This window comes from Cyprinodon variegatus, unplaced genomic scaffold (genome assembly GCF_000732505.1).
Source record: "Cyprinodon variegatus isolate N-32 unplaced genomic scaffold, C_variegatus-1.0 Scaffold650, whole genome shotgun sequence".
Lineage (NCBI taxonomy): Eukaryota > Metazoa > Chordata > Actinopteri > Cyprinodontiformes > Cyprinodontidae > Cyprinodon > Cyprinodon variegatus.
This window is the reverse complement of record NW_015151103.1, coordinates 298,437-319,772: the sequence shown is the minus strand read 5'-3', so window position 1 is coordinate 319,772 and position 21,336 is coordinate 298,437. Positions and strand designations below refer to the sequence as shown.

General features: G+C 37.8%; 1 protein-coding gene across 1 annotated transcript; it reads left to right on the top strand.

Annotated features, from left to right (window-relative positions):
* The first annotated feature begins 2,749 nt into the window (after window positions 1-2,749).
* On the top strand, window positions 2,750-11,600 carry LOC107096794 (potassium channel subfamily K member 3-like). Its single transcript, XM_015393603.1, has 2 exons — window positions 2,750-3,032; window positions 10,708-11,600. The coding sequence occupies exons 1-2, from the start codon at window positions 2,750-2,752 to the stop codon at window positions 11,598-11,600; spliced, it is 1,176 nt and encodes a 391-aa protein (XP_015249089.1).
* The last annotated feature ends 9,736 nt before the right edge of the window (window positions 11,601-21,336 follow it).

Below are 21,336 nucleotides of genomic sequence, written 5' to 3'. Positions count from 1 at the left end.
AGCCAGACACAAATAAGAATTTTATAATAGTTCTCATCGATTTCCTGCTCAGTTTGCAAGGTTGTATCTGTCCAATGAGAGGAACATTCATCACATGGTGGATTTGTCTGCTAAAATTCTAGATGATGAGCAATACATTCCTTATTTAGAAAAAAAGAAGGTGTTTGTGCAACTGTGCACTTGTTGCATCAGATCTACTAAGATTGTGTGTCTAAATAACAGATGCAAAACTGTGGCTGCCCACCCTGTTTGAAAGAGGATTCTGCTTACTGGCTGGTGCCATGAGGAGTTTGAGTGAGATCAATGACAGCGGTGCACGTATGATGTCATCCACGCGCGCCGGCTACCGTTCATTCATCCTGTCTGCTGAACTGATGCTAGTTTTACTCACATGCCTGGAAGATGTCTAGTGCTACTACCACAGATGATCTCGCTCTCAAAATGGAATTGAACGATTCAGATTAGCAAGCCGAATGAATATAAGGGGTAGAGCGTAGCCGCCTGTGGCCTGGGCTGCGTGTCACAACTCCAGTCCGGCACGCAGATTACGTCATATACGCGCCACTTTGTTTTTAAAAATATAAATATAAAAAATATAACCGCTGATGTCTAGGGGACAGTGATTTGCCCACATGTTATGAATGCTGGCATACCATAAAGAATAAATTATGAACAGTTTAGTTTGTGCCTTCAACTCGTTGCCCATAGGAAGACGTTACTTGGATATAACCTAACCGAATATCTTCAGAACAGCTCCAAATTACACAAAACTCATATGGGGGAGAAGAACATGATGTAATAACATAAAATCAAGGGCCCAATGTAAAAAAAACGGCGTTTCGCTTTAATAAAACAGATAAAGTCTGGTGGTGCATCAAAAAAATCTTACCTCGGTTTGTTTAACCATCAAAATAAGTCAAATCCATCTAGCACATCTGCTAGATAAAAATCTATAGAAAAAACAAACAAACAGCTATCTCCCTTCTAGAGCCAATTAAAGATAAAACTTCTACTCTGCCTTTATATGTATTTTTTGCTGTGGTAATATTTCCTCACAACAGAACCCTTGTCCACTAAAGCCAAGGTACTTTTCCACACTTCACAGTACATACCAGAAAATAGCTGCTGCTGTCTGTTATGAAAACAAAAAAACAAACATACGTTTTGAAGTTTAAATTAACACCAATAACCAAAACCTATGCAACTCAGTTGATGATTGAACCATATTTTACCCAGGCTATGGCAGGGCTTGAGTGAAGGCCAAGGGGGGAATGGCCACCCACTGTGGAACAAGCATTTCTCCTCTAAACAAGAGGATGGCAGCAGTAAAGACACCATGTCCAACTTCGACATTTCAAGTTTTTGTATTAACCAAAACCTGAACAGAAATACAACAATTAATTATTCACAACTATATAAACCAATAAAAATGAATAAGAAAGAATTTACGCTCTTCCAGGAATTACTTTTTATGTCTTATGGGGGAAAGTTTTTCTCTGCAATAATCTGTGAATAATGTATGTAAGAACATCTACTGAACCCATTTAATTTATTTTTTTTGGTTGATATAGAACCATAAAATATGATTCGAACATCCGTGATTTACAATATGCAAATGTTGTTTTATCGGCAATGGCCTCAAAAAGCAGGTCTGTCGTCAGGGATTTATTTGGAAAATATGCGTCTTTTGCAATTTCAAGGAGCCTACTAGTTTTTGCTACTGAAAAAATAAAAAAGTTAACTGATTTTAAAATTTTATCTGAGTATAATATTTAAAAAAAAAAGAGGTCAGAATTCGGACTTTCATCTCATAGTATGACTTTAATCTCAGAATTCTGACTTTTTTCCTCAGAATTCTGACTTTAATCTCTGGATTCTGACTTTTTTCCTCAGAATTCTGACTTTTTACCCATATTGAAAACTACTGAATAATATTTGAAAATCAGTAGCCTTGTAGCAAGAAGGTTCTGGGTTCGATTCCCGGCCCGGGGTCTTTCTGCATGGAGTTTGCATGTTCTCCCTGAGCATGCCTGGCTTCCGGCTTCTTCCCACAGTCCAAAAACATGAGTGTTAGGTTAATCTTCTCTAAATACTCCTTAGGTGTGTGTGAATGGTTGTTTGTCTCTGTGTTGCCCTGCGATGGACTGGTGACCTGTACAGGGTGTACCCCACTTGGGATCAAGTGTGTGAGAAGATGGATGGATGGCTATTATTTGTTGTAAAAAAGTAAATTATATAGCCATTCACTGTTTTGGCCCAAATAATAATTTGACGGGTAATTGGGGGAAAAAAATCCCTAATCCTTCAGGGTAATCTCCTACAAATGTGCCAGAATATCCATCACCAGGTTGCTTGAGGAATCAGGGCTCTTAATTGTTTAAAGGAAATTTTTTTTTGTTTTGTTTTGAATAAACAGATACACTTAATCACATCTGCTGATGAGGATAACTTCCTGTCAGAGATGAGGATTGCTGTGGGTTTGTGAAAGGTGATTGGATTCAGCTGCCACTCCAAGAAGTCTGTGGGATTGCCCTGAGTGTCTTTTCTTTTTTCTCTTTCTGTGAGATCTAAATATAAGACGGTGACAAATAATCCAAATAGCCTACAGTAGCAACCCAACTGTGATGTGGGGGTGGTTGCGGCTCCATCTCCTAAAGTCTCCTCTGTTGGATCCGGAGTGCGTCAGGAGAAGGTCGCAGAGCGCATCAGCTGCCGCACGCGGCCGACTTCCCCCTCGCATCTTGTTACCATGAAGAGACAAAACGCCAGGACGCTCGCCCTCATCATCAGCATCCTCACCTACCTGGTGGTCGGGGCGGCCGTCTTCGAGACCCTGGAGTCAAAACAGGAGAAAAGTCACAAGAGGAGGCTGGACGCCAGGAAGTACGAACTCATGCGCAAATTTAACTTGACCAAAGCGAACTTCGAGGAGCTGGAGCTCGTCGTTCTGCAGCTCAAACCTCACAAAGCTGGAGTTCAGTGGAAATTTGCGGGCTCCTTTTATTTCGCCATCACTGTGATCACAACCATAGGTAAGAAACAGGTGCATTTCTATTAGAGCTCCTCATTAACACGATTTATTTTGTTTTTCCAAAGTAATGGGTCACTTATAATTATCCATGCCCAATATCACCTTTTAATTGGTGTGTTGGTCAACAAATTGAAAAAAAAAAAATACAGGTGATAAGAGTTAGATACAGGGGCGCCGCCAGGAATTTGGGGCCCCATGAAAGATATTGATGTACTGAAGAATATCATTTACATTTTAAATATAATTTTTTTTGTAAAAGTTCTACAAAGGAAAATTAACAGTACACGAAAAAGTTAAATATACATTGACTTTAAAACTGAATATACAATGGTGAGTTTATTCTTGCTTTGTTTCGTGATTTACTGCTGAAAAATGAGGGAGAACACAAAAAGTATTTATTTAACTGTTGGATTTTCTTTTTTATATTTGAAATATCTATTGGGACATTTCTTCTCTTCTTCTTTTGGGCCCCGATTGAATCAAGGGCCCTTAGAATCTTCCGAACTTTCCCCCCCAATACGGCGCCCCTGTTTGATAGGCGTGATAATCATTAAAGAAGGCTTTGATATGAAGGTATAACTGGGAAATATTTGACAATATTGTTTAAACTTTAAACAGCTAAATAAACTATGTCCTTTCTTATATCATATTTTCACCATAGATTAATTTTTAAAGATCCATTCATTTTCCAATTTTAAACAAACTTAATGTGTTTCAAACTATAAAAACAACTCATGTAACCTTATTTATTTATGTATTTATTTGTTTGTTTATTTTTGTGATGCACCTGTTGGGATCCTGAGGCTTGCCCACCAGAGGGCGCTGAGGATCCCTTCGTAGGGGGAAGCTCCCTGGAGCTTGCGCAGAGCAGCAGAGGGGGAGAAAATCAGGAGGTTTCAGAGGCTGATGGCAGGTTGAGGGGTTGGTGGAGGCTGAGCTTGGTTAGAGCTTGTAGATCTCCAGGTTTGAGTTTCCCTTCCAGATTCTTCTGGGAGCAGGCTGGCTGATCTTTGACAGGTTTGGTTCTCTAGGTTTCTTCTGAGATCAGACAGACAGATTTCCACCAGAGAAACTCTTCAGGGGGTTTCTGGTATCTGGAAGGTTCAACCTGGAACAGAGAAGACAAAACGGATCAGGTTCTGTTTCAGGTATCGTAATCAGGAGACTAGACAGGCAGGTTGGCTCAGGGTTTGCTGTACCGTAACTAACTAACACTCTGGCGCAGGAGTGAGGTTCTCAGCCCGCTTAAGTACTGGTCTCCTGATGAGCAGATGAGGATCAGCTGGTGAAGTCAGCTCCATCTTCAGGAGATCCAATACGCCCTCTGGTGGAGAAAGGTAGACAGAACCCCAGATCCCAACAGTAACACAAACCCCTAGGAAGGGATCCTCGGCGCCCTCTGGTGGGCAAGCCTCAGGATCCCAACAGCACCAAATCAGAAATGTAGCAAAATTCCATTTGTCAAATTTTCGGACCTCTTTAAATAATAGAAATTGAGCTTCTTTTAAAAAAAGAAACAAAAAAGACATGTTAATTATAATATAAGCAAAATTATTTACTACAAAATCTTCCAGATTATAGGACAAGTGGGTATTAACCAAAACAACACCTAAAACAAAGGAGTGAACACCTCAAAAACTGTAAAAATGTAGCTGTGCAGCACTATCCTGTGGTTTTCCATTTAGTGTTAAACAAACATATAGATGTTTTCTCTTTAGCATTTGATCATAAAAGATAAAAATTTTCTTTCAAACAAATTCACACAATTTACTGTAACTTTACCAGAAGGAATTCATCCGATTAATAAGGATTAATCGATTACTGAAATAATTGCCAATTAATTAAATTGTTGAGTAATCACTAATTGAAGTATGCAGACTCTAGTTGACATTATGTTTGCTGAAAAAACAAGAAACACTGAGCAGTAATTTATTAAGAATCCTTTTCACTCATGTTTAAAATACATTAGCCTGGGCAGCCATATTGATAGGCTACACCGTGAATTAGTCAGGTAAAGAGCTGATAGAACTCGATTTCAATGGTAGGACTAGCAGGGTCAACCTCATCAGGTTAAAAACATCAGAAAACTACGTGACTCCAAGCGATACTGTTTTTTTTGTAATTTTATAGTCTGTGAAACATGTTCATGAAACTCTCCAGGGAAGGATTTCTGCTGATTTTGCCTTAAAAAAAAGTGGCTATGAGGGGTTATCTCTATTTTTTTTTTTTTTTTTCATTTCAACATTGCTCCATTGCGGTTGGCAACTAGTTGTTTTACTAGCAGAAAACCACTGCTGCATTATGGGTAATTCTGGCTCTGAGAATCATGCATTGTAAAGTCCTGCCTTTTGGTATTGGTCTGGCCAGATCTGGCTGAATTCAACAGTGGTTTACCAGACTGTCTGCCTGATTAGTCATGGTCATATTAATATTTTGTAGTATTAGCTAATATAAATGGTCATTTAAAGCAGTGCTTCTTAAAGTGGGGGTTGAGGGATGGTTTTCACAATCATTGTGATATGATCCCTGAGGTATTTGTCAAGATTCAGAAGAGAGGACCCATTCTTTAAAGCAGACAGACAGTACTCAAAAAGCATTCATTTAAAAATTGATCTGCAGTAACAGCTGCCAGAGCATCTAAGGCAGGAACATCTGCAGAAAGGAAACACAGGTTAGTAACCATGTAAATCTGACATGGAATGATTGAGGTTGATGTCGGTCAGCTGAGAACATGAAGTGGTTGCCACACAGTTCCAGTCAGAGTTCCAGACACTGAAGCCTTTAACACTACAGAACTGGCAGTAGATCAGATCCAAGCAACTGAAGGAAGGCAGGACAATCCAGATGGTGAAGTCCAAACTGGTGTTGAGGAAATGCTCAAGATTCAGAACCAGGAGATCAGAGGTCCGAAGAGTTTCCGAAGGGACATCCAGGCCGGTGACAGGAGTCAGTTCCATGTTAGGTTAACAGGCTGAATCCAGCAGAAGTCAGAAGACAAGTCAGGCAAACAGAACAGGAACAGGCAGGCTCAGATATCCAGAGTCAGAATGGGTCAGAATATCAGAATACAATCATTTATGCCAGATAATTCGCACCAAATGCTGGAGACTAATATGGCACTGATGACTGGAAGCCTGGCAGCTTAAATAGAGACTAGAGCATGTAACACAGATGAACGCTGATGAAAAAAAATGGGCGGGGCTAGGCAGGTGAATGGAATGAACAATCAAGCCAGTCATCAGCACCAAGATCCTGACAATGGAAGGCCAAAATACATCAAGAAAAAACGAATACCCCAAGAAAAGAATAAATGTACATTGAAATATGCAAAAGCAATAGTTAGTTATTTCTCTAAAGTGCGACTCAAATATAGTTACCATTAAACTGGGAGAAAAGAGTGAATAAAATGTATGAATGAATGAGGTTATCTTTGTTATCATTAAGTATTAGAAAATATAATTTTTTGTGAAAATGTGTAATTTTAAAGTGAAAGTCCAAAATATTTAAAGCTGAACTTTGAGGCCCTAGATGCTGTTCAGTATGTAGTAAAAGTTTAAGTTTAAATATAATATTAAGTTAAAACATGCTAGGTAATATTCGTCTTTCTAAACTAAGATAATAATAATTGAATATGGATAAAATTAAGGTAATCCAAACGTAAAAATATGTATGATCAGGTGTAATATTTGCTCTGTTGCCTAACAGCAGCCCTTTGGGATTAGTTGTTGTCTTTAAGGGGAGCCCAGCTCTGAGTCACATCCTTTTAAGTTACATTGGAGATTACTTGAGAAGGGCAGCCGACAGGGAGTATCAATAGACACAAGTGCTGAATATGGAACTAAAAAGAATGTAATCCATCTCAAGTTAAGTTAGTAGTAGACTCAGAGGTTACACAATGTCACTTCAAGAAAATTGAATCATTTACATACTATTATTTGGTATTTTTTTTCATGCCGTCTTGGTCTGGTAGTATTTAGACATGGAGAGACTCTCACAGAAAAAAGTTGTAATTATAAGGATGTTTATTGATATGAATGAAATGCTGAAATGGTGCTCTGACCAGCAGAAGACTTTGATGCTGTGAATTGACATGTGCTCTGAAGAAAAGTGTAGGATATGGGTTAGAGTAGTCTTCCCCCTGGGGCCCAGACAATGGTGGTAGAATAAGCCCAAAGATGAATGAGACTGAGAATAGCCTGAGTGTAAAGGAGTATATGGGGCGGAGGTGGGGGAAAGTTCAGCTGGAATACAGGAGAAACTCTGGACAAGGGAGCTGATGATGAGATCTTTGACCATGATTGGCTCCAGTGGGGGTGCAGTCCAATTGACTGGACCTTTAAACGTGGCAAATTAGCAGGTGACCCAGGTAAGGCTGATTAGTCTTCTAGGTTGAATTTTTGCTTCAGCTTCATTTATTTGGTGACCTGAAACATGGCTGCAGTATTTCACATTGTAGTTTTTGTTAGACTGCTTTGTCTTGACATTCGCTGTTTATACAAAATTTCATTTTGGAATAAGTGTGCTGCCTTTGCTAACAACAATAGTGGAACAAAAGTCACTCTACAGTTTAATAAATTATCAAAAAACTAAGTGTGGCCTTGTAGGCGGTCCACTGTGTTACTGAGGCTCTCACTGTAATGGCGTAAGCATTTCAGGGATTATCTCCCCTCCTCCAGCCTGAGGTGGTTTTGTCCAGTCCAAGATTGACATCAATATTAAGCCAATACCAAAGTTGGATCATGTTGGATCACGCCTATGTTTTAACTGTTTTCTAAATTAAGACAGTTTAGCAGGAATTACTTTATAAATAATTTAATTAAAATACAAAATATGAATTGTTGCCTCATTTAAAGGTATACTATGCAACCGGTGTTGATTTTCCAGCGAGGCTCCCCCCAGAGGGCGAAAGTAAAAGTGCACTGTCGTAAATATGCACAGCTGTTCTCCTGGTTTCTCCGTCAAGCCAGGCGCGGTTGTTTTGAGCTTAGCAGACAGGTGAAAGCAACGAATGACTTTATGCTGCGTTCACACCGCAGCTGGCGCGACAGAAGCAGCGAGTTTACATGCAAAGTCAATGGTTGACGCGTGTCAAGGCGCAGCAAAAGGTCCCGCGGCGCGTTTTGAGCAGCAGGCGCAGCGCGTCTGAGCAGCTGAAGCAGCACATCGGGCGCGTTTAAGCATCTGACGCGCTTGACGCGCCGCAAACGCGCTGCTGCTCGAGATGGAAAAATTGAATTTTTGCTGCTCGACGCGCCGCGTCAACCAATCAGAGAAGCTGATCTGGGAGCTGGCAAGGAGAGAGACACAGCACTGATGATCAGAGCGCTATGATCACTCCTCTTAAACAGTTTATTGACGCCTAAATTAACTTAAAATGCAGAAATCTGCCGACAGAATATGTTCGCTTTTATTATCCTGCTGCCTGCAGTTTGGATTATTTAGCTGAAAAACACCTACCAGCTGCCGCGGTGAACCGCGAGGAGGCGACCCGGCCAGAGGCTGCTGATGAAGGGATTCCTACTGTCGGCGCACCGCTGGTATGTGGGGGTCTGAGCGGCTCCGACAGAAAAAATATTTGAAGGCAGGATGATAATCTGAATGAACTGACGGCACTGATTACGTTTTCAGGTGTATTTTCTCACTTAAAAACATATTAAAACTACTTTATTCCCACTGATCACAGCAAATATAGCTGCAAGGCAGAGAAAGGATAGTGAAGCTCCGCCCAACGCGCGTCAGACACACTTTTGCACCGCGCAGCCAGAGCAGCAAAGCTGCTTCAGCCGCGCGTCAGAACTAACTGGTACAAGCAGCAAAAATGAAGCAGCAGACGCAATTTTGCTGCTTTTGCTGCGTCCGGTGTGAAAGCAGCACTGCACAAAGATCGCCACTGTGCTAGCAACGAGCATGCTTTTAACTGGGGGCGTGTAGCAGTTCTCGCCGTAAAGCAAGACCGACTCTCGCAAGACTTCTGAACCTGTGGGTGCGGGTCGGTGCTCCTGCAATTGCAAGTGCGGTATTTCCCCCACAGACCACCAGGGCGGCCGAGAATACCTTTGTTTAACCTGAAATGACTCATTTAATCATCCAAAACGTTATGGAACACATTAATTAACTGAAAAATGTTGCATAGTGTGCCTTTAAAATTAAACAGTTCATTAAATCCTGCAAATATTTGAATGTTGAATGTTTGAACATTTGGTTCCTTTTGCCTGATAAAAATAAAATAACTTTCTTCACGTTCTATGATTTGACAAAAGAGGCTTTCTCTTTACAGGCCCTGTTCAGATGACAAGATTCTGCTTGAGAAAAGATTTTTTTGTTCATAGAATTATATATATATATATATATATATATATATATATATATATATATATATATAATTTTTTATTTTTTTGCAAACGTTTCTTTTTTGTATCTATTTAATTCCTATTTCTCTTGTATTTCTCTTTCTGGATGGAGTTTTATGTAGTGCATTCTTTTTAAACTATGTTTTACAGTTCACATTCTCTTCACTTTAAGCCCAATAAAATACACTTGCTCTTGGCCAATAAAATGTTGTTGCTAACGTCCAAACAGACCAAATGAAATGCGTTTTCACTCCTCGCTATAAAGGAAAGAGAATTGAATCTGTAAATCGCAATTTTTAAAGAATGAAAAATTTTTGAATTATTTATTACCTCATCGCTACTCCTCTATAAAAAAGCCACTGGAAACCGAAATGTAGCTCAATCCAAATGCAGGTGATTGGGAAATCAGGATGTTTACAGCACTATGCGCTGGTTCTCATGGGAAATGTGGTCTTCATGCAAAACAATACAGCTTTTGCCCACTGGGGAAGCCAAAATTGACAAAAACTGAAAATTTTTAGAACTCCTTTAAATCATTTTCAAAAAATGTAAAAATTAAATAAGATTTTTTAAAATTCGAAATAAAACCCAAGAAAATAGGAAAAAAATATTAAACCAAAAATAAGAGCACAAAATGTGTTCTCGTTTGCAACAATAATGGAACAAAATTCACTCCACAGTCATGTTGACCTGGAGATGAAAACAGTAACAACAATGTTATTTCCATGTCATACCACTAGTGGGCGGTATGTTGTTTGTACAACCTGCATGTTTACAAAGACTTGCTGCTTAAAAAGCCACTCCCACTAGGTTGTTCTGCTCATATGCCAGCCTGCACACTAGCACTGTCCACAGGAGTATCTTTTTAGTGGAATCGGAAAGTTTATGTATATTTCTGCTGGTTATGTACATTAAAAACTGGCAGCGTTTTCTCTTAAAAAAGGTTTGAAAAAGTGAAAGCTGGCAGTATGTGGAAACCAGTATGGGGAAGCATGGGGCAGGCAAGCAAACACTGTTTTAACACCTACCTGTGTCTTGTTAACAGATATTGGAAACCAAACCAATCCCTTTTTCAATGTATTGTTGTCTTGTTTACAGGGCCTGTGAAACTCACTCTTCAGTTGTGCTATTTTCAGAAAAATATGCTCTGTTATGGTAAACTTTGCCTTTATAGTTCTAGGGGATGTGGTTTTAGAGCAGTTGATGTTTGTTGAGCACATTCCTAAGATATTAAGCTGTCAAGTGATAGAAATCAGAGATAAGCTGTGAGACCCCATATTTACGATCCTGTATTCTGTTGTAAATATGTGACATACTCTCTCCCAGGTTATGGCCATGCAGCACCCAGCACCGACTCAGGAAAGGTGTTCTGCATGTTCTACGCCCTGCTTGGGATCCCTCTTACCCTGGTCATGTTCCAGAGCCTCGGAGAGCGCATCAACACGTTCGTCAAATACCTGCTGCATCAAGCCAAAAAGTGCCTGGGAATGCGTCAGACTGAGGTCTCCATGGCAAACATGGTGACAGTTGGCTTCTTCTCCTGCATGAGCACCCTGTGTGTGGGGGCTGCAGCGTTCTCCCACTGCGAGGGATGGAGTTTCCTGCACGCCTTTTACTACTGCTTCATTACTCTCACCACCATCGGCTTTGGAGATTACGTGGCTCTGCAGAGGGATGACGCTCTGCAGAATGACCCTCGCTACGTGGCGTTCTGCTTTGTTTACATCCTCATGGGCCTGACAGTGATTGGAGCGTTCCTAAACCTTGTTGTGCTTCGTTTCCTCACTATGAATACAGAGGATGAGCGGCGGGACGCCAAGCAGAGGGCCTTGATGTCTTTGGGAAAGCCCAGAGGAGAGGTGACTCGTCTTTTACCGCTCTCAACCTCAACTTCCTCCACAGCCGTAGCAAACAACACCACAAAGGCTAAAGATTCAAAAGGTGCCTACACCGAGGTGCTGCATTTCCAAACAATATGCTCCTGCTTGTGGTACAGAAGCAAAGAGAAGCTGCAGGGCTCCATACCCACTATGATTCCTCAGGAGATGACATTCTCTGATGCCTACTTGCAGCAGAACAGCAACTGTCCTCACTACATTGATCCTGGATCAACAGGCTGTGTGTGCAGTCCACGTCAGTGCCCCAGCATAAGCTCTATAACAACAGGCCTACACATTCTCTCTCCGTTCAATTTGTTCAAAAGACGCAGCTCTGTTTAGCCTTTCGCAGCAGCTGCTCGAGCTGGAGCCTTCAAAAATAACCATTAACTGCAACTAAATGTATGTGGTGCTAAAATCCTGGTATTCCAAGACTATAATGCACAGAAAAAGGAAAGTGCACTATCGGCAAAGTTTTGATCAAATATGAAATGGAGGAAGAACAGCCAGCAAGGTTTTCTTTTTAGGAGGTTTTCTGTGGATGATGGTACATGAGCTTAATGCAGTGCATTTTGTGCACCAGAGATAAAGGCATAGCAGATGCTGAAGTCAATGAAATTAAGAGATATGAGAACTAAATCTTATTTACCCTGCAGCATTTTTAACATTACATTTTTTTCTTTAATTATTTTGTTTGAGGTCTCTTAAATGTAGGCTTGCAATACTATGGAGTGAATTTTGTTCCATTGTTATTTCAAGCAAAGAACATGTTTTTTAAAACAAAAGAAAAAATATCTTTCAATTTACCATCCAGTAATGAAGCTTTCAAAAAAAAATTAAGAAGTGATGTTGAGAGTAAATTTTTTTGGGTGTGTCAATTTTTTATTTTATTTTATTTGTTAAAAATGTTTTCAGAATTAATATCTCAAAATTTGACATTGATATTTCAATATGCGCAATGCAAAGCAATAGAAATCCGTCTTTGCACCTCATGCAGGAGGAAAACCCCCTGAAGTGAAGAGAATATGATATGTAAACACAATTTGAAAATAATGAAATTGCAAACTCAATCTGAAAACAGAAATGTAATAAAAATGCAGAAACCATAAATTCTTTAAATATTTTTTAAAGGAAAATAAAGCAAAAAAATATTATCTGAAAAAAAAAAACTTTGAAGAAACAAACCTTTAAAAAACAGCAAAGTTACTCTCAACCCCTAGTTGTTTTTTAAATTTAAATAACATTTTCAGTGCAACAATAATGGAACAAAAATCCCTCCATACATTGCATCCAGCTTGCAGACAATTCATAGACATCATAAATTCTGTTTTCAGAAATATAACAATTATTTAACCACAAACTGTTTTTGCACTCAGTTTAGTCTAAGTTGTATAATCCAGTCAAGGTGAAGCAAGGACACGTTTAATGCTTATCTCAAGGTTATCCTACTGAGAACAATAGACAAACCAATTGCATCCTGTCGTATATAGAAGAAATTATCAAATAACACTTGACATTTGGTAAAAGCAGGAACTTGCAAATCAGGTTTATTGTTTTTACTGACAGATATTATGTAATGATTTGTGTCTCCCACTTTTTTTTTGTTTTTGCTGCTATAAACCCAAAACAAATTACTTTTTGAACTAAACTTTATAAGCCAACTGTAGAAGAAGTATTTAATTAAGTATTTAATTTTTTTTTATTTTTTGTAACACAACAGGGACACTGAAAACTGATTCCTGTTTCGCTTCAAAATCAGAGTCTCAAACATAAACACAACCTGTTCAAGCTTTTTACATGTGTCCAGAATAACAGCGGGAACCTGTTTCTCCTGTTAAAGCCATTGCACAATGCTGAGGGAGTAATTGATAGGATATGTTTTGGCATTTTATTTAAACCTTATTTCATAAGCTACATCCTTACTACGAAGACATGACACTTTTTCTAGACCTTGCTCATAGCTTTTTGTCACCAATCAAATTTTTTGTTATCCTGACTTGAAGAGACAAATTTCAAATGAATCACATTTGTAGCTGCCCCATTATAATGACTGTCACCACTATTTGCTGTCATTTGTCATGTGGAACATTGGCAGAGAAGACCAACTATAAAAAACACTGACAGAAATATTCCATCCAATGCAACTTTATTTATAGCACTTTAAAAAAGATTAGTACCAAAGTTCTACACAAAACCAGAGATAGAAACGCCATTAAATGCACTAAGATTAACAAAAAATATAAAAAAAATAAATACATAAAAACAATACAGAGAATAAAAGAATTAAACATAAAATCAACCAACATTGTTGTGAGTATTAAAGGCCGGAGAGAAAAGATGAGACTTTAAAAAATGCCTGCCTGATATACAGCAGGAAATCATTCCAGAGTTTGGGACCGACTACAGAGAAGGACCGGTCCGGGCTGATATTACGCCTCGTTCTAGGTACTGACCGCAGTAACTGATTCACTGACCTAAGAAAATGAAGTGGAACATAAGGATGTAGGAGATCGGCAATATATGGTGGGGCATTTAAAGACCTAAAAGAAAAGAAAATAATTTAAAATGAATCCTAAAATTAACCTGCAGCGAGTGAAGCAAACTTAAAACTGGGGAGATACGCTTGTTCAAACTTGCGTGTCCCAGTTAAAAGATGGCAAAAGACCCACAGAAACAGAAGAATCATAACCACATTAGACATGACGTGCACAGAGTTATGCCGATCACATCTGGAGCGAACGGTAGTTGCAAATGCTTTTTGGGAACAGTTTGTTGGGGCAGATGGGAGGGGGGTTACCACGTTGGTACAATGTATAATTAGTTGGTTGTCAATCACAGACAGCTTTGCATGAATAGACAGAATGAGCATGATTGATAGAAATAAAAAAGCATTCTCTGTCAGCTAACATTTGACTAAATTTGGCTGTTTGTCTGTGGTTAGAATCAACGGTAACCTTTACTTAATATGGAGGAGCAGAAGCAGACTTTTAACTCCTCAGGATGAATCATTTCAAGTTGACCATCATTGTACTTTCCAGCTTAACAATTAAAAAGCTTAAGAAAACAATCAGATATGAAACATTTTTAGTCATGACAAAGAGAAACGTTCCTCTTTCAATGCTAGGTTTCCTATTTTGGGAGTATTTTAATGGAAAACCAGTGCCCACTGTTAGGGACTGCAATTAAATCCTATTGTAACTTTGTTTTATTTTATTTATTCAAATCAATCACAAGCTTGACTGTCTGTCTTCTAGCACAACATGAAAATGTGATTCAAGCTCAGATCATTGTCAGACAGTCAACTCTGCACACATATGGAGTAAATTCACAAAGACTTTCATACTAAATACTGTAAATATGAACAAAAATCTCCAATTAAAAAAGTGATGTTCAACAAAACTAATTAGCCACTATGTACACATAGGAAAATGAAATAAATTGTCCGAAAACCATAATCAAGGATATGATGCAAGGATATCATAGTTTGGCATGGATTTTATGTTTAAGAACCAAAGTCTATCTTGAAGTATTTGGAATGTGTTCAAATTAGATTTTAAACTATTGTAGAGAAATTGGAATGCATTCAAACAATTCACAATGCAAATCCAAGAGACAAAGAGAAGATTGTTTGTTAAAATAATGTTTTAAGACAAAGAAGCAAGCTAGCAGACATGATAGGACTAGTTTTTTTGGTCATATTTTAGCAATCAAATGTAATGAGCATATCAAGAAACACAAAACTAATGCTATATTATGTTTAAATCCTTGTAAAAATAAAGCTTCTCCAACGTAGTAAACAGCAGCTCCAAACATGTTAGTATTGGTTTAACTACCATAGGATTGCTTATAGCTTCTGGCTTGCTTTACTTGACAGTAAAACACATTAATTGATCAGAAATCATGAAACACCCAAGTTGTTAGCTGGGAATTCTTTACCTAACCATGCCAGATCTGTTACCTCCCTGTATCTCTTCTAAGTTCAGGAATGCTAAGTTTAGGCTGTGATCTTGGTGAGTCTGTGTCCAGATGGCCTTGCTGGGAGGTTAGGTTTGCATTTTGTTGGTCTCCTAGAAGTCTATGGGAAGGCCTTACGTAAACATATCACCAGAATGATTGACAATTAGGAGGACCTCTAAATTTGATGATCTACCCGGAAAAAGAAAATCCTACACTATATCTCTTGAGCTGCAGTTTAATTCAGTTTATTTATATATTGTCAAATTAAAACACATTATTTTAAGGCACTTTACAATTCACCAGATCATACAGTGAAATTGATATAAACGTTTCTATCTAAGGAAAACCAGTTGATTGCATTGACTCAAGGTGGGAATCCCTCACACTGAGCATGCTTGTGGCGACAGTGGAGACAAAAAAAACCCCTTTTAACAGGAAGAAATAACCTCCAGCAGAACCAGACTCAGTGTGAGCGGCCATCTGCGGAGGCCCACTGGGGTTCAAGGAGATAGAAGCAGACATTGATAAAGAAGCAGAGATACAACAGGCAACTGTAAACAAGCTCCACAGGTGGCCTGGTCCAGGAAACACACAGCCAAGCAGACAATCTCGATCTCGAACATCTATAACCAAAGATGTTGATGGCAGCAACGCAGTTGATATCTGCAAATAGAGATAGAATGAAGCAGAATGATGAAAAAGGGGTCCCTATGTCCTCCAGCAGTCTAGGCCTATAGCAGCATAACTATAGAGATGGCTCATGATAACCTGAGCCACTCTAACTATAAGCTTTATAAAAAAGGAAAGTTTTAAACCTACCCTTAAAAGTAGAAGGGTTGTCTGCCTGGTAGTTGGTTCCACAGGAGAGAAGCCTGATAACCAAAAGATCTGCCGCCCATTCTATTTTTAGAAATTCTAGGATCCACTAGTCAACCTGCAGATTGAGAGTGAGAGCTTTGTATTGAGAGCTTGGCCATTCAAGGCTATATATGTGAGAAGGATGTAACAGTAAAAAAGCTGCAGAGAGGTGTGTTAAACTACGACTCTGCTTCTGGTCAGCACCGTGGGCTGTCAGTGTTTTGGAGGACTAATACATTTGGCCAGATTCATAGAAAGAAGAGCTGCACCAACCAAAGTGGGATGGATGCTGTCCCTCCAAATCAGATCAGGCTTTCCCCAAAAGGATTGCCGAATATTAATGTAGCCCACGTTGTTTTTAGGACACAACCTAGACCACCAGCCGATGCTGCTAAACATGTCATCACTGGTCAGATCAGGGAGGGGACCAGAGAAAATTACGGTCCGACATTGTTTTGGCAAACCTACACACTGAAGCAACGCTAATTTTAGTGACCTCTGATCGGAGTAACTGGGTGTCATTACCGCCAGCATGAATACAAATCTTACCTTATTCAACCTTATCTTTATCCAGCAGTTTCAGGTAGGATTTGAGGTTGCCCGTTCTGGCCACCGGCAAACATTTGACTATGGTCCCTTGTGTCTCTAATGCCATGTTTCTGACTATGGAGCTGCCAATTGCCAGAGTGTGCTTCTCAGTGGTTGCGTCACTGAGCAGGGAAAATCGGTTAGAAACATGGATGGGTTGGTGGTGACCAGTGGGCAAAGATCCATGACTACTCTTTCAGTTCAGGAATGAAGTTCATTTAGTCATGTTGTCTGTGTCCTTCCCAATGTGGCCATCTCTTTCAGTCCATGGGCAAAGAGAATGTGTTTAGGGATGAATAGAGGCTTTATACTAAGCACTGGAGGGATAAGGTGGGGGGTAGGAGTGTGATGTGTCTCTCGGAGTGTTTTGCATTAGGGTGGTGCAGCTTGGGGGTCTGCAAAGCAGCAAAAAATGGCATCATCCCCCACCAATATGAATATCATGGCTTATGGTATGACACTAAGGAATTCTAAAAGTATTTCAACCCTATACAATGTGAATGAACATATTCCTTATGTGCCCATGATTTATTATGTAAAAATGTAGCCTAAATAAAAGCTTTGCCTAAAACACAACTTTACACAATGTGCTGCAACAGCTTCTAAAATTCTTTTTGGCAGCAAATAGTTGTTTTCTGTCTGATAATAACCATAACTTACATCCTCTCTGGCCCAACCTACTTCCTACAAAATTATTTCATTGCTCTCATGACCCATTTATGAACAGTCTATGATGTTGGATATGAATGTAACAAACAGAGATTACAGTCAATCATCTCAGGTCTTATCTTTACCCATTAAATTGCTCCTGACATCCTCTGAAAGATTCAGTCTCAACCTTAAAAAAAAATCAATTTTCAGATTAACAAATTACCAGATTTACTTAATGTTGGGTGTACCATTGTACTTGTATTTGACCATTTTGGCCTTGATTTTGTTAAATATGAAATCTGTTGTGTATTTTTGTAGGGTGGTCTTCTCACTCCTTTGCTTTGCATTTTTGTACTTTGTAGTCTTAATTACCTCATAAGAAGCTTTTTTGGTTGCTCGTTAGTATGTTCCTCTCTAACCATTGTTAATACCAACTGTGACCATTTCAGTGCCAATAGTTACTCTAATCTGCAGATAAGACACATTTCCTGTGACTCAAGCAACATTCTACAGGCAGGAGGTGGCTAACAATAGTTTTAGATTGATTGGGGGTCTAAATATTTCATATTTCATTTTAGACAATTAGCCAAAACAGGGATTTTACTCAAAATAACAGAAATAATGTAATGTAGTTTTGAAGCAGGGAATAAGTTTAAGAATATTGGATGATATTGGATGAACACAAGAATACACACAGAACCAAATAAAGATAGAAAAAGAACACAAGGGAATGACTAAATGTTTCATAACCTCAGTGAGATAAAATAAAGACAGCATCTTCAACAGGATACGGCAAGACCTTAAGCACAAAATATGCCGCAGTCAAATGATGAAAACACAAAAAAAAGCAACCAATCTAACCCAACCTGAAGATTAAAACAGGTGAGGTTTAATAAGATGGTGTCAAAAATAAGGTAAGATTTACTCATGAGATTTGAATACTTTTTATAACTTATTTATTTATGAATAGACCAGAAAGCAACAGAAATATAAATTGGTACAAAATGGCTTGCTTCAGCTACAATGGAAGAGTTATGGATACATTATGGTGGTGAAAATCAATGAAGAAGCCATTAAATAGGTTTAGAACCACTAATGGTAAGATATTTTCTGCTATGATAATATATGGGCATACTGTAGAATAAGGATGTACCTTCTATTATCACTATAGCGACTGATTGATAAACAGCAGCATCAACTGTCCTTTTAACAATAAATTGGACAAGTAGATGGAAAGAAACTTTGTTTTTTTTATTTTGAATTCAGCCCTTTAAGTATTAATCCAGCAAATGTGTTATTTTCAAGAAGGAGGAAAATCCCTAAATATTTTCTGACATCTCTGCACGTCATGTTTCAGCTGCGAAAACAAATTAAATGTGTCTGAATAGCAGATATCATCACAGAAATGGATTGGCAACAAAACTGTCCCTCAAAAAAGCTATGAGAGGTATCCTGAAGTAGATATCTGGGTAAGTGTCATGTCTTCTAGACTTGGAGGGTTTTATCAAAGCCAAGACTCAACATAGAAATGAATAAACCTGATTTTCAGATGTTGTGTTAGAAACTCTCACTTCAAGCAGAAATACACTAGTTATGGATATAAGCAATTTATTTTTTTTTTTGTTTTTGCACTGATTTGAGCATTATTCCTTTTTTAAATTTTGGGGTATCATATGTGTTTTAATGTTTACTTTATTGAATAAAATCCTGGAGTCAAACAGACAAAAACCAGAGTGAGTAATACAGTACATGCAAATGACAGATTATGTAATGATTCCTCAGAAGCTGATCTAATGTAGCACCATCTACCTGTTGTGCTAAATGAAAATTACATGTGTATATGATGATTAAAGAAAAAACAACAACACTTGCAATCCTTTAATCACGAAAACAATGATGTTTTGTAAATTTTATGCAAAGGTAAAATACTTGAAGTTAAAGATACCTGGCAATATTTATTGTATATTTTAAATGGCCTGAACATCCGCAAGAACATGGAAATTAGTTATTTTACTTGAAAGTACACAATTAAAAGTTCCTGTTGACATGTTGACAAAGATTTCATATTTCACAAAAATTAAAAAAAATTTGGGCAAGAGAATAAACTTTTTTGTTCCTGCAGATTAAGTACAGTCCTCAAATCTTTAAATGCCAATATATATATATATATATATATATATATATGATATGAAAACATTGATAATTTTGTTGATAAAATGATGTTTGAGTTTATCTGTTGATTGTTATGGCTTGGTTGATTATGACACATGTTCTGCAGGTTTCTAGACACACTTTTTGTTTTTATGTATTTATTTTGTTTAATTGTACCGGTAGTTTTTAAATTTATATAACACTCATGTAAATTAATAACAATTATGAATAGAAAGGAATAGAAGGAAGAAAATTTTATGTAATCATAAAAAAAAAATCAACCACTCAAATACATATTTTTCTGTAAGAAAAAGCTGGCAGTAAAGAAAAGAAAATCTGTAATGAAAGAAGTCTAGTAATAAGTAATGTACTAATCTAGCTTGAAAGCATATATTTGGTAACTTTCTAAAATAAAATAAACTACTCTTCTTTTTTTAGATAGATTATTCCTTAAATACATGATCAGAAATACATTCCCTTAGATTAGTTCTGACTTGAGTTTTTATTTTTAAAGAATATACCGGTATGATTCTCTCAGATTATACATGCAATCTATTTTTACAAATCTTTTCCTTTGCAAGTTTCTTGGCAATATGTTATATGTGTTAAATATAATTTGTTAAACATGATCATCCATAAAGTAGTAAAATTTCATAAATTTTCATTTAAGGAATAATGTTTTACTTAAATCTCTGGACTGTTTTCTTTTTATATTTTCCTCTTGCAAAATTAAAATGGAATTTCTATACATTTCACAAGCATTCCTCTACAATACCACACTCAAATAAGCAACAATCACTGAATTAAATAAAGTCAACAAAGCTTCCTCAGTTAACGAGTCTTTCACTTTATATAGTAACATATTTCGATATTTTTATATTTGAGTTTTGATGTGAAACTTCTAATTTTTATTTTTCAACAAGAACAACACCCAGAGGTGTATTTTCATTCACTTGTTTAATCTCAAACATCTATCTGTACATCAGTAGGAATCTTTCTATTGCTAAATGCATTGTTACTTTTGTGCAACATTCATTGATAATTATTTACATTCATCCTTTATATTATGTCTTTCAAATCTTTTTTTAACCACATCCATGTCATCAGCAAAGTGAGTAATTTGGACATGTCTGGGTACATTAAAAACATATATAATGTATTTAAATTTGTAATTATCTGTCTGCAACCAGTTATTAGGATGTAGTGCATACAATCTTAAATTAACAATACTGGTATGAGGTTATTCTACAAGCTAGGCTAGCTGTCCTGAGGCAAAAAATGCCAGGTTATCACTTCAGATTAGGAAACATATTGAAAAACAACAGAAATATATTACATGATATAAATGTTGTTTTTTTACAGAGCTGTTGGTTACAAGTTGTAGTTTAAATAGGACTGAACAACATTACATTAAATCTATATTAGGCCTACAGGTTCTTTTTTAAGCAGTATTTCAATTAGTTATTATGATTTACCTTTGCTCTAACTACTAGTATGTAGATCATTTATTTAACCTTGAAAACTTGCTTGTCTAGAGTTCATTGCCACAGGACCAGAGATTTCCACGGAAGATCTGCCACATTAAAGGTATTGTGCAGGATTTTCGCGAATGTTTAAAAAGAGCCGCCCTAACCACTTAAAGAGAAGAAATGCACATGCACAACCCTGTACCTGCTCCCAAGAGGTAATGCCTATTAAACTCGTGCAAGAGCATTCACAAGCCCATTTCTACTCGTTTTTCTAGCAGTGATGTGAAATTAACTTCTCCAAATAGCATGCCAAACTTTATCTGTCGAGTAGAAAATTCACAACCGAGGCATCAGTGGGAAGCCCGGCCTGTGCTTTCAGTGTACGCCATCGCATGAAAGAAACT

Coding starts and splice junctions, on each gene's coding strand:
- LOC107096794 (XM_015393603.1), top strand. CDS start 2,750: ATGAAGAGACAAAACGCCAGGACGCTCGCCCTCATCATCAGCATCCTC. Junction 3,033..10,707: donor CACTGTGATCACAACCATAG/GTAAGAAACAGG, acceptor ACTCTCTCCCAG/GTTATGGCCATGCAGCACCC.